Source organism: Ahaetulla prasina, chromosome 4 (genome assembly GCF_028640845.1).
Source record: "Ahaetulla prasina isolate Xishuangbanna chromosome 4, ASM2864084v1, whole genome shotgun sequence".
Lineage (NCBI taxonomy): Eukaryota > Metazoa > Chordata > Lepidosauria > Squamata > Colubridae > Ahaetulla > Ahaetulla prasina.
Genome location: NC_080542.1, coordinates 137,747,485 through 137,760,608, shown reverse-complemented (window position 1 = coordinate 137,760,608; position 13,124 = coordinate 137,747,485). Strand labels below are relative to the sequence as shown.

Here is a 13,124-nt window from a genome sequence, read left to right as displayed (position 1 = left end):
TATTTTTTTGAAATTCTAATGTTAATTTTTACTGTTTATGTTGCCCACAGTTGATACTGTAGTGATACAATTCAGATTCTTATTTATAAAGACAGTGTTATTTTTACCCTTCTGTTTTAACATATACTTCATGAATATTTATGTACACTGAAATAAAATGCAACAAAGATGATTAGGGGACTGGAGGCTAAAACATATGAAGAACGGTTGCAGGAACTTGGTATGCCCAGTTTAATGAAAAGAAGGACTAGGGGAGACATGATAGCAGTGTTCCAATATCTCAGGGGTTGCCACAAAGAAGAGGGAGTCAAGCTATTCTCCAATGCACCTGAGGGTAGAACAAGAAGCAATGGGTGGAAACTAATCAAGGAGAGAAGCAACCTAGAACTAAGGAGAAATTTCCTGACAGTTAGAACAATTAATCAGTGGAACAACTTGCCTGCAGAAGTTGTAAATGCTCCAACACTGGAAATTTTTAAGAAAATGATGGATAGCCATTTGTCTGAAATGGTGTAGGGTTTCCTGCCTGGGCAGGGGGTTGGACTAGAAGACCTCCAAGGTCCCTTTCAATTCTGATGATGATATTATTATTATTATTATTATTATTATTATTATTATTATTATTATTATTATTATTATTAAAATAATTTTTAAAAACAAAATACTTAGTATTAAAAGAAAAACAAAAACAAACAACATACTGTGGATGTTTCATGATTGCTGTTGATGTGATTTTGTGATTGGCATGTGTTATCTACTTAGTCTTTCTACATTGTCCACTGTTTCTAAGTTGGGAGGTTGTAAAAATTATTTAAATAAATAAATGATATAATTTAATGCAGGAAATATATCCTACCTAAAAAAATACCTTTTTTTCTGTAAGATGCAATTCAATTCAAACCATTTTCATACCAAATTAGGATATTTTTTTCATCTCCCCTATTGTTATATCGCTTTTAGATTTAATATTCATTTTAATTACTTAGTTTTAGACAATTTTAAAGCAAAACATTAGGTGTAGGTGTGCATGTATGTGGGTAAGTTTTCCAATTTATACTAACTTGAAGTACATAAATTTATTTCAAGAATGTTCTCCATGTAATTTACATAAAATTCATAAAGGCTATTTTCAAATTAGCTGACTTGAAATATAACTGTCAATGGTTATCACTTGGTTCCATCTTCATATTATTATATATCTTACATGGCTTGAGCCCCCTAAAAATAAAACTAAATCTAAAATGTATAGAATATAAATAAATTTGGGCACATATAGAATATATGTGCCCAAATCTTGCACATCTTCATTTAAAAGAAAAAGAAAAAAGATAATGGAAAAATAGGGTTAATTGCATTTCATTAAGGTTCTTTAAAAGAAGATATTTAGAAGAGAGAAATTAGAAAGGGAAAACGTCTTTTTTTACAATTCAGAATAAAGATAAATTATTTTGCTGTTTTTGAATTATTTCTATTTTTAAATACAGGTGGTAAGTAATGCCATTAATTCATATATTTTGAAATGTATCCTCTGTATATCATTATAGTATATATTAGCTATATTGACACAATAATCATCAGTATGTATTCACAATATTAAAACAAAGTATGTTGTGCTTGGAAAAAATATCAAGCTATTCACATTCTCAGTCTCACTATTTCAACAGCAAGAAAACTGAGAGGTAACCTTTATTTTTTTAAAGTGGCTGTTGTTCTTCCCTTTCCCTTTCCAAAGCCCTAGAAGAAAAAGCAGAACTCCCATTTATTTTCATGACCTCTGATTTATAAACAAAGGTTGTCCATTATTTACTACTGGATGATATCTCTGAAATTTAATGAATACTAACTACAAATATGATAGATGTAATACTGCAGAGTCAGAGTTTCCTTGTGCTATAATTGCAAGCTTTTTATTCAGTTGCTGGCAGCAAAGTTATTACCACAGTATTTTATGATATTTCAGAAAACATGAAGAGGTTCCAACTTAATTTTATGCCAAAGAATTTTTAAGCATCTTTTCTATCCAGTTTTACATTAGAATGTTCAAAGAATCAAGATACGTGGTTAGTTTTGCAGAGCTTGAACATGGAACGTTTCAGGTTTTCTGAGAATGTATGTACATATGTATACACTAAGAGGGAGTTGGTAAGTGGTTCTGATAGAGACATATGGCCAGGGGGCCAAGTTCTGATAGAGACATATGGCCAGGGGGCCAAGTTCTGATAGAGACATATGGCCAGGGGGCCAAATCATTCTGTAGTGTAAAGAAGCCCTGCCCACCCCATCTATTTCCCATATATAACTTTACTTGTTTAGACTCAAGCCAAGGTTGAGTGAACCCCAGTTGGAAGCTGGACCACAGACCCTAAAGCTGGAAAATATACAATTATAAGCATACCCATGAAACCTTTTCCAAAGCTTAGATGTAAATGCATCATGTACCATTCTGGGTTTCTCAGGCATTTTGCATTTTGCACATTTTGCACAGTAGAATAAACAATCTACTCCAGTTCGTATTTTCTAGCTTTAGTATTAATCCTTTGTTTGGGATATCCAAGTAGTACAAAAATAACAAATCAATATTTTACTGACATGGTAATTATTGGAAGTTTTTTAAAATGGAACAGCAATTTTTATTTTATGATAGATTTTTTTTAACAGCAAAAAAAAAAGTTTCCTCAATTTTTATTTTTCCCCGCTCCACCACTGGCTTATTACTAGAGTGGTATAAAGAGGACACACTGAATTTATTATTTGGCCACAGAGACAATAACTTGTGCATAGCTAAGGCTGATGACACCCACAATTTATCACTCATCTCCCTGTTAATTGACTCTGGGTGGGTTACAATAATATAAGCTTTAGTTACCCTTGTGGTTGTAGCCCTTGAATTTTGACTTTTGTTGGGGAAGTACAGCTCTTGGGTTTGGATAAAATTACTTCAGTAATTTCCTTATATCAGGACAGCCAACTTAAAAGCGTTTCCCATTGTAGATTGACATTTCTGTTATCAATTTTTTACCCATTCATTCTCTGGCAAATCAATTGGTCAATTTTTCTAAAATAGAAGGTACTGCTGAAAAATTGTTGTGTATGTTACCGAAGACAAACGGATGTATCAAAATTCGATGCTATAAGTGATATTGAAGAATCCAGAAATATTGTTAAAAAAGTAATTATTGGAAAACAGAATAGGTTTACTTCAGAATTTCTTGATATATTTGTGTAAGTGTTTTGTTATTTTTCAGCAAATATTTTAGGTGGGCTAGGTGCTTATACGCAATTTTAGGCCTGTAAAACTGTAGCAGTGAAAATTAATTAAAAGTAATATTGGTGATACATTTTTATCTGTATGTGAAATTTTTTTTATTGTTTTCTTTTCTATGTCTATTTTATATTCCTAGTTACCAGTTTGGATTTTTCTGATCAATCTAAATTTCATATTTTTAATTACTTGTAAATGATAAATTAAAGACAATGAAAAAAATCCATTCACTAGGATTTTAAATCTCATCTTTTCTGCTATCCTGCACCAGTTCCTTTCACCTAGTATAAGTTAGATTTGCAAAGAACACACATACACATATGTGCACAGATGCACGTGTGTGCGCGCGCACACACACACATTTTAACAAGATTATCATTGTGAAATTGATAGCTTATCTATAGAACTTGTTTACAAAGCAAAGCATCCTCAAACAATATTTTAAATATATTTTAAAAATGGAAGCAAGATAAAATATTAAAGCTGCCTCATACAGGACAGCAATTTATTTCATTCAATAAAGGAATAATTTAATGCAGTACAATTGAACTGCTGCAAAGCCTATTTTGTTATTGGAAAAAAATTGCAAGTAACAAGGGATTGCTTCTATGACTCATGCATTTTGAGGCAAAATGAAGCCAAATTTTATTCGGGATTTAGTTTGTTATATATAATAATGGCTACAAAAATTGGCTGAAATGCAAGGGAAAAGCTAAAATCATTTCCAGCAATGATGCATGAACTCTACAAAAACTTCACATTTTTATTGTTGAGGTAGTTCACTTCCAGCAGGGCTTTTTATGCAATAATTTTTATATCTGAATAAATATACAACTGTTATTCTGCTGATTGGGATTAGATGTTGGATAATAAAATGTTTCTGTATCCAGAGCAGTTGGTAGCACATAGTAACTTTACTTTATCTGATCACAAAAAAGGCTAGTTTTCTTCAGACTGTACGCTAAATAGAAATAAAAACAAACCAAAACCCAGAAAAATCTGATAATTCAAAGTACATCTGAATTATTTCCAAGGAAATAATTGTAATAACTTCTTATAATCACCATGAGTCAGTTTCAGCTCAAGGAAGAGTACCTTTTTAATCTATGATATGTTTCTAATAATGTTCTGTTAATTGAGAAAAATTAGTCATGGGAAAAATCAAGCTGTCCGAAATTATTGAAGAGAAATGGTTAAGTATGTGCTCCCTGTTGATAGCACTTCATTTATCTAAATTTGTACATGGTAACATTGTTAGAAGAATGCACATTTCAACTATGGTAACTCTGAAGAAAATTTGCAACTAAATAGCAAACTTATAGCCAAAATCACAGAAAGAAGATAATGAAATTGTGTGAAATATACATGGACTACAAAATTTAGCTTGGACATTAGGCGGCAATGTGAAAACATTCAAGCAAATATGAAGACTATCAGATATAATTTTCAGCTAAGACTGAGCTTATTCAGCTAAACCTTCCATTGACTATTACTTAAATTTGCAAGCAAAGGTAGTTGAGAACATAAAAACTGGCTAATTTCAAATAAGGTAGAATGGTCTTCATGTTAGGCACATGTTTCCTTTCGTTATATCCAATTAATATAGTTATTACATACTCATACTTATATATATGCTTATATATTGTATAATTATTTTATGCTTATTTTTATATATACTCTGTGACAAAATAAATAAAATAAATAAATAAATTAAATCAATTTTGTTTTTTAAATTCTAGAGTTGAACAATAAAGCATATTTGCCCTTTCTCAAAGGGACTTGCCAAAGTACATAAAAAGATTTAGGAATTTTGAAGTTGTAGGTTTTAGGACTAAAGTTAGCAACAAAAATATTGTCTTTAGTAAATATATAATTATTTCAAGGTACATGCAGATACCAGGAACTACAACCATGATTTTCATCAAAATAAAATTTATACTTTTATTATAATTACTTAATTAACTGTATCATAATTAACCTTAACTCACTGTTCATAAGAAATTTCTTTTATACTTACAATTGGACTTGCGTTGATGTAGTCTGAATTGTCATGACTATTTTCAGCTTTCAAACATATCCTGCAATGATCATCTTGCCCCCACCCCCCAAAAACATTGTTATTTATACTGTTTATATGAATAGATTAAAATATGCATATTAAAATAGCTATTTCAAAGATTGAACTCAAAAGAAAATATTTTTTAGCTTGAAGGGAGAAATATTGTATACTTGAGCTGTAGCATACTTGCTTTTAAACATAGAGTTCTCTGTGATTATTTTAAATAAACCCGAAACAAAGCATTCCTGTTGCTGTTAAAACAAAAACAGAATTAAAAACACCATATTGGAGTATGATATCAACCCATCTGCTTTACTGAGCTATTTCCTTACTTCTCTTATTTGTTAAATTGAGATCCTACTTTTTCTCTAGGGCAGAGGTAAGTGAGAATCCCTTCATTTTATTCCTGCAACAATAACCCCATGTTGGGCAGAAAGAAAACTACAGGCCCCAATCACTCAGCTGACTTAAAACTAGATTTCTTCCATTCTAATTCAATACTTTAAAAACTAAACCATTAAGATATTGTAATGAAATGTGTAAACGACCTTGAGGAACAAAGGGAAGAGATACTACCTAGAAAACAATCAGAGAATAGAGGAAGGAGCCCTCAGTGGCTTAAAGTCAAAGGATGACATTTAGAAAGGATCCACACACAGTTAAAAATGGCAGATGGAAGTTTATATTTGCAGATTTACAAGATTTGATAATGTAGCCTTCTAATAAAGTAGAATAAATTCATATAGTTCTGCTTCCTGTCTGGTTTACCTGGGAGGACTGACATCAATCTTGCAAGTCTAAAAGTATAAATGTGATCCATTAGTGCAAGTCCTTCCTAAGTTTCTTTCTCTGCCTATTTAACCACTGGGGCCTCCTGCATCTTTTATCTGATTACTTCCCAGGCAGCAACTCTTCCCCTTTTTCACCACCCATTCCATTACAGATATTTTATATTCCCATGGCATCTCAAGCTCACTGAACAGCTAGTTAAAGAAAATAAGAACAATATGATGTTGTTGATCTATATGTTAGTACTGCTCGTTGCATGGAGCTATCGTATAGCATGACTATAATGCAAAAATAAAATAATACATGACAACCAGAAACATTGAAACAGACCATTTTAGTAAATGTTTCATATAAACATATGCTAAAAATGTAAGATCTCTTTCCCTAAGCATTTACATCACATCTCTGACTCTTACGTCGCTAACTAATCACCAAAAAAACCTTTTTCATTAGTTATGCTGTCTGGAGTTGCTATACATCAGAAACATGTAGGGAGCCAAATCTTAATGTAACTATCAAATTCACTAAAAAACCAAGTATTTTCTTTACTGATAAGACTATGGCAAGTTTCAAATTCAAAATTAATTAATTAATTGATTTGATTTTGATACCAACCAACTTCAGATTGACTGTGAATACTCCTGCCCATGCCACCTTTTTGTATTTGGCGACTTTTGTAATCATAAAATTTAGAATTTTTAAAAAAATCTGCCCCAATGCTATAGGTAATCTATATTATTGTAAAATACAATATTTTTTGAATTGTAAATTTTAGCATTCAATAGTCTGACATAAAGCAGATAAAATGTCATCAGCTAATGAAATTGGCATAACCTATTGGAAGGAAGATATGGCACTTTTAGACATACTAAGCCTTTTAGAAATGTGAACATCTAGATGGCTGTGCTTTCTATAGTAACCCAGAACCACAAGAATAGAATCTTTGTAAGCTTATCTGTGGATGCCAACAGGCATTTATTTATTCCAAATGAGTAAGTGAAGCAGTTTGTAACTGCAAACTGAATTAGATTGTTTATCCCGATAGATAAAAGTATGTTGAAAAGCTAAGATGAATTATCAATATAACCTCTGTTGTATTCAACCAACAGAATGAATGCCAAAGCTATGCAAAATATTACTTGCTGTAATCAATATAATGCAAAACAAAAATGTATTGTGAAAGTTGCACCAGTGTAAAAGATATGATGCCCAGGGCAATATACTAATACATTTCTTTACCTGTCCCACAAAGATGACAAAAACATTCAATATTAGATAAAGAGTGAAGCAATACTGTAAATAAATTACTTAGTTTAAACTATACATACATGCTACTATAACTTGAGAGCGGTTTTTCTGGATATTTTCTTCCTTATGGGCATTGGTAGTTGCATTAGGCTCAGCTTGATATGCACAAAGTGCTTCCCACTCTTTTTCTAGACGATTCTTGTTTTTCAAATGGTCCTCCATGTAGGCCTGAAATTAAGAAGTCTAATCAGAAGTAGCAGGCTTAACATATTCAACACTTGCTATTTCAATCAATACATTAATGAACTGTAGAGAACCACATTGGTCTAATGGTTATGGTGCTGGTCTGGAAACCAGGAAACTATGAGCTTATGCCTTATGCATGAAAACCCGCTAAGTGACTGGACTAGTCACTCTCTCTCAGCCAACAATTAAATCTCAGGTGACAAGCCGGTCAGTCAGTTTTTGTTGTAGCCAGTGGTTAAACATAGTTGATCTGAAAAAAGCAGACCCTGCACTTGTTGGGAAATGCTAGGAAGAAAAAAAAAGTGAATGTACTGAAAAGTAGTAAGGCACTTTGACTTGAATGCAAAGAAGTAGTAGACTAGTTGCAACTGCTATTTAGTTTAGTTTACTTTATTGTCATTGCACATTGTACAATGAAATTAAATGCCATCTTTAGTGTACATTATAACTATAAAAATAAAACACAAACACACATCCTTCACATTCTATATAATTGAATTGAAAACCTGATATTGCATTAATATTGCACTATACTATAGAATTCAATATGGTTATTGCCCTGGAATAGAAGCAGGTTTTTAGCCTATTTGTCCTTGTTTTTATTATCCTGTACCGTCTGCCAGATGTTAATAGTTAAAAAAAAGGATGCCCAGGATGAGATGGATCTTTGAGAATGTTTTGAACTTTCTTAAGGCAGCAGGAGCTATAAAGCTCTTCCAAGGAGGGGAGAGGGCAACCAATGATCCTCTGGGCAATGACGTTAACCCTCTGGAGTGTTGTCCTATCTGCTACTGGCAGACCGTACACAGGTGCAGTTAGTTAAAATACTCTCTATGGTGTAGTGGTAGAAGGTCACCAGCAGTTTTTCATTCGTTTGCTGAATTGAGCAACATAGAACCAGAATGAAGGAATGAATGATTGTTTTTCACTGACCAGATACTTAACAGACTTGGGTTTCCTGAAAAGCAGCCTATATGGCAAACAGTGACCTGCAGGATTGTCTAAATGAGCTTGTGCTAAAAGGCACTTTTAAATTGTGTTTTGTTTTGTTTCTCCTTGGGTTTTACATAGAATATTGAATCAGTTTCTTTATGCAGCGAGATCATAATTCCAGGATTTATGTGGGATTGAATCCATAATGTTCAACCTTAGATGCCATAGTAAAAGACAGGAAAAGAGATAGGTCTGAATTTTTCTTTCTAAATTTTTGTGTGATTCCAAGTTAGATGGCTGCATGTGCAGGAATTTAATGGTTTGGCATATGTGCAAAAATAGTGCAGATAAGAAATTCTACCATGATCAAGCAAAGCAAAAAGATTCCAGGTATTTAATTGTAGCAACTATAATTTCTCTGACAGAGTTCAGAGCAAAAAATTTTATTTTTAATGAACGGTAAGATCATCATAAGAAATTCATTTTCTATGTTAGGATCAGTCCTAACGTAAATAATTATAAATAATTATTGCTAAAAACAATGTGGGTATTTCAATTTCATTTATATACTGTATATTGTATAAAGAAAGAATATTTTTGGGCCAATGGTAAACTTTGACATAATGAGATATATCACTGGTCCTGTCATAGCACATAAATACACTAGTGAACTTCAGAGACAAATAATTTATCCAACAAGTAGTGTATGAAGGGGAAAGGGAAAATAATCTTGCAAAGGAAAGGAAGGAACGAAAAAATGAGGAATAAAAATAAAAAACAGCAGAAGAACTAATCAAAACATTGAAAAAAGAGCAAAGAAAAATGAAGAAAAAAAGGAAAACAGAGAGGAAAATAACAGAAATCAAAGGAAAGAGCTAGAATGATTAAATAAAGAGATGCAGTACTTAGGGAGGGAAAAGAACTCTTTCATTTTTAATACTCTCCATTGCTCCAGCTCCCAATGTATTCACTAGCTGTTTCTTTTCTATATCCTACAACTCCCCTCTTCTTCATAATTCAAACTTCTTCCTGGTACTCCTTTTCTTGTTGTTTCAGCCTACCTATTATTCTGTCTATAGTTATTCTGTTTCATCTTATCTATTACCAGTCTCTCATTTACTCTATTTCTTTCCAGCTCTATCATCATCATCATGCTGCCATTATACCCAGAGGGTATTCAAGGTAACTATCAATACAAAAGTCTGTGTGTGAGTCCTACATGTGTTTATACAGTCAGAAGGAAAGGCTTTAAGTGAAAGACTCACCAGAATAGCAGATAAGAAATTTATTGATTTAATTTATATAGCTGCCCATCTCAAACAAATGACTCAATTTAGCTTAGTCTTCATGGTCATTACAGTCATATCACATAATATTCTCAAAAAAACATATAAAGAAGAATTGTTAAATACCTTGCTTTAAACCCAGTGTTATTTGATCATCTAATAAATGAATAAAATAAATAAACCCAATGTGTTTCTTTAAAGTGCAATAAAAAGCAGAATCATGGAATGGAAAACCTGCCCCCACCTTGCTCAAGCAGGAGACCCTACACTATTTAAGAAAATGACTGTCCAATCACTTCTTAAAAACCGCCATGTTGGAGCACCCACAATTTATGAAGGGAAGCCATTGCTGACAATGAGAATAAGTTAATTGTTTTCATTGTCAGGAAATTTCTCCTTTGTTCTAGGTTGCTTCTCTCTTGATTAGTTTCCATCCATTGTTTTGCTTTCTTGTGCTTTGGAAAATAGGTTGACCCCATCTTTTTTTGTGACTGTCCCTCAAATATTAGAACACTGCTATCATGTCACCATTAGTCCTTCTTTTCATTAAACTAGACATACCCAATTCCTGCAACCGTTCTTCATATATTTTAGCCTCGAGCCTCCTAATAATCTTTGTTGCTCTTCTATGCACTCTTTCTAGGGCCTCAACAACTTTTTTATATTGTGACGACCAGAACTGGATGCTGTATTCCAAGTGTGGTCTTACCAAGGCATCACAAAATGGTACTAATACTTCAAATGATCTTGATTCTATGCCTAGGTTGATGAAACATTGCATTGCATTGCCTTTTTTTCTGGTTGCAGCATACTGCTGGCTCATATTTAAATGACTTTCCACTGGGATCCCTCTCACAGTTAGTGCTAGTGAGTCAGTTTTCACCTATTCTATACCTGTACATTTGGTTTTTCTTGTCTAAGTGTAAAACGTTACTTTTCTCACCACTGAATTTCATTTTGTTACGCAAGGCCCAATGTTCAAGTCTATCGAGATTCTTCTGACCTTGAACCTGTCTTACTGCAAACACCCAGAAGCAAGCAAAGTTATAACCAGAAGCCTACATGGATGTTAGCTATTCCTGCCAGCTTGGTGTCATCTGCAAATTTAATGAATTCCCCTACTATTCTCTCATCTAAACTGTTTATGAAGATACTGAAGAGTACTCACCTTAAAACAGAACTTTGGGGTACCTATTGCTTACTTCCGTTAATGTAGTTCCATTAAGGACTACATGCTGAGTGTGATTTGTTAACCAGTTAGAAATCCATCTAGTGGTGATGCTGTCACCCACATTTTTTCAATTTATTAAGAAATATATTGTGGATTACTTTGTCAAATGCATTATTGAAATACAAGTATACTATGTCCACACCATTTCACCAGTTCACTAATTGAATTACTTTGTCAAAGAATGAAATAAGATTTGTTTGCATGATGTTTTTGACAAACCCATGTAGGCTTCTGGTTGTAACTTTGCTTGCTTCTGGGTGTTTGCAGTTCTATTGCAACAGGCATACTATACTTTACTGAAATATAATGCATTTCTTAAAAATGTATCAAAATGGATCTAAACAGAAATATTTGTGTTTTTTTTGAAATAAATATTAAATAAATATAATCAATAACTTATTTTATTTATTCTTGAGTACTGAGTTACCCACTTAGCTTTCGTGGTTCTGAACTAAACATGAATCTTCCTTGTACCACTCTAACACCATACATACAATAGTGTGCTGGCTCTTACTAATTTTAATCCAAATGTATTTCCATGGGGACAAAATACTATCAGTATTTTACAATATACAATGTATTGTACTATACAATACCCTGTACTGTATGGTTTTGAGCTCATTTATGGACAAGCAAGATAAAAACTAAGGCATCAGACAAAAAAGAGAATATAATAGAAATGCAGAATCAATGCTAACAAGGTATTTTGGATTATAAGATTTGTTTCAATGAAAAGAGGAAAAATGCTGGTTCTGAAATACCATAATAATAGATATGTCTTCGGTGTTTCTAAAATATGAAGCATAGGATTATTTTGATGTAAAAGGATTATGCCATTAGAATAAATGACATTTGGCTCACATAAGAGCAAAGACACTTATAAGAAAGCTTTTCTGAGATTATGTAACAATACACTGTGAAAACAAAAAGTTACACAAGATAGGCAGCATTTAAAGTACATCTGGTTTTCACTGGCCCAGTAAGCCTCCTACCATTTATACAGAATCCAATTTCATTACAAATGAAGACTTCTGAGAACACCTGGATATGCCTTTGAAATTCTACATTTGTTTATGTAGCAAAGGAGGTTACTTGACAAGCTTAGTATATCTCTGGATCTGTGTTTTCAGTAGCCAAAATAACAAAACCTGGTAATGCATCTTAGTATTGTACTGATAGTAGAAGACTCACCTGCTGAAAAAAAGTCATTTTGGTACCAAACACAATACTTAAGGCTAGTTCACACACACAAATCAGCTACTTCAGAATGATGAACAAAGCTCATACTTATGGCCTTCTTAATTTAGTTGTTTCAGTTCATATATTCAGTTCCCTAGATCAATACTATCAAAAAGATTATATAAAATATCTGTGTATGAACTATGCCCATCTACAAGCTTCAACACCCAAACATTATGATTCCACAAAGGAACTGCTTGGAAACATCCTTACATGGGTTTCTCCAAACTGCCAATAAGTTATGCCTAGAGTTTACATAAGAGTAACATTAGGATACAGGAAGGCTCCTCAATGGATTAATTCATTGGGCTCATAATCCATTCTGTCTGCCACAGAAAATTATTCTGAAGGTTCAAATATTTCCCTTCTATGGTAATACAGAAGTTTGTATTTATAAGACTTCAAATTGTAGAAAAAAGCTGGAACAGATTTCTCTTATCCACAATAATGGAGCTGAATATGCATTGATGTCTAACGTTCTTTACCTGGCTCAAGAACTACCCAGAAAACAGAAGGAATACAAAATCAGCTTGTATAGCAACAATTCTAGCTCTGCAGAACACTGCAATGTATTGGTTGACTGAAATACAGCTCCTTTTAATCCAAAAAAGCTAGTAATATTGAAACTCCCCTCCCCCAAAGCTAGGTGTATTAGCTAGGTATTTGATGATTATCTTCTCCTGTTAGTCCCTCAAGTAAAAAAACAAACCAACAAGAACCTATTTTTTTCTATAACCCTCCAAGCCAAAAAGAAAAAGAAATAGATTTTGGATTTTTCATCCAGAAAATACTATGTAGACTTTTTGAATAAGCTAAGAAGTTCATCGAACA

General features: G+C 32.8%; 1 protein-coding gene across 1 annotated transcript in view; it reads right to left on the bottom strand.

Annotated features, from left to right (window-relative positions):
* Positions 1–13,124, bottom strand: part of PTPRN2 (protein tyrosine phosphatase receptor type N2) — a 925,005-nt gene that overhangs the window by 69,578 nt on the left and 842,303 nt on the right. Inside the window, exons 15-16 of the mRNA XM_058179748.1 lie at positions 7,439–7,586; positions 5,280–5,353 (exon numbers count right to left, since the gene is read on the bottom strand). Of these exons, the coding sequence (XP_058035731.1) occupies positions 5,280–5,353; positions 7,439–7,586 (222 nt within the window). The remainder of the gene's footprint in view (positions 1–5,279; positions 5,354–7,438; positions 7,587–13,124) is intronic.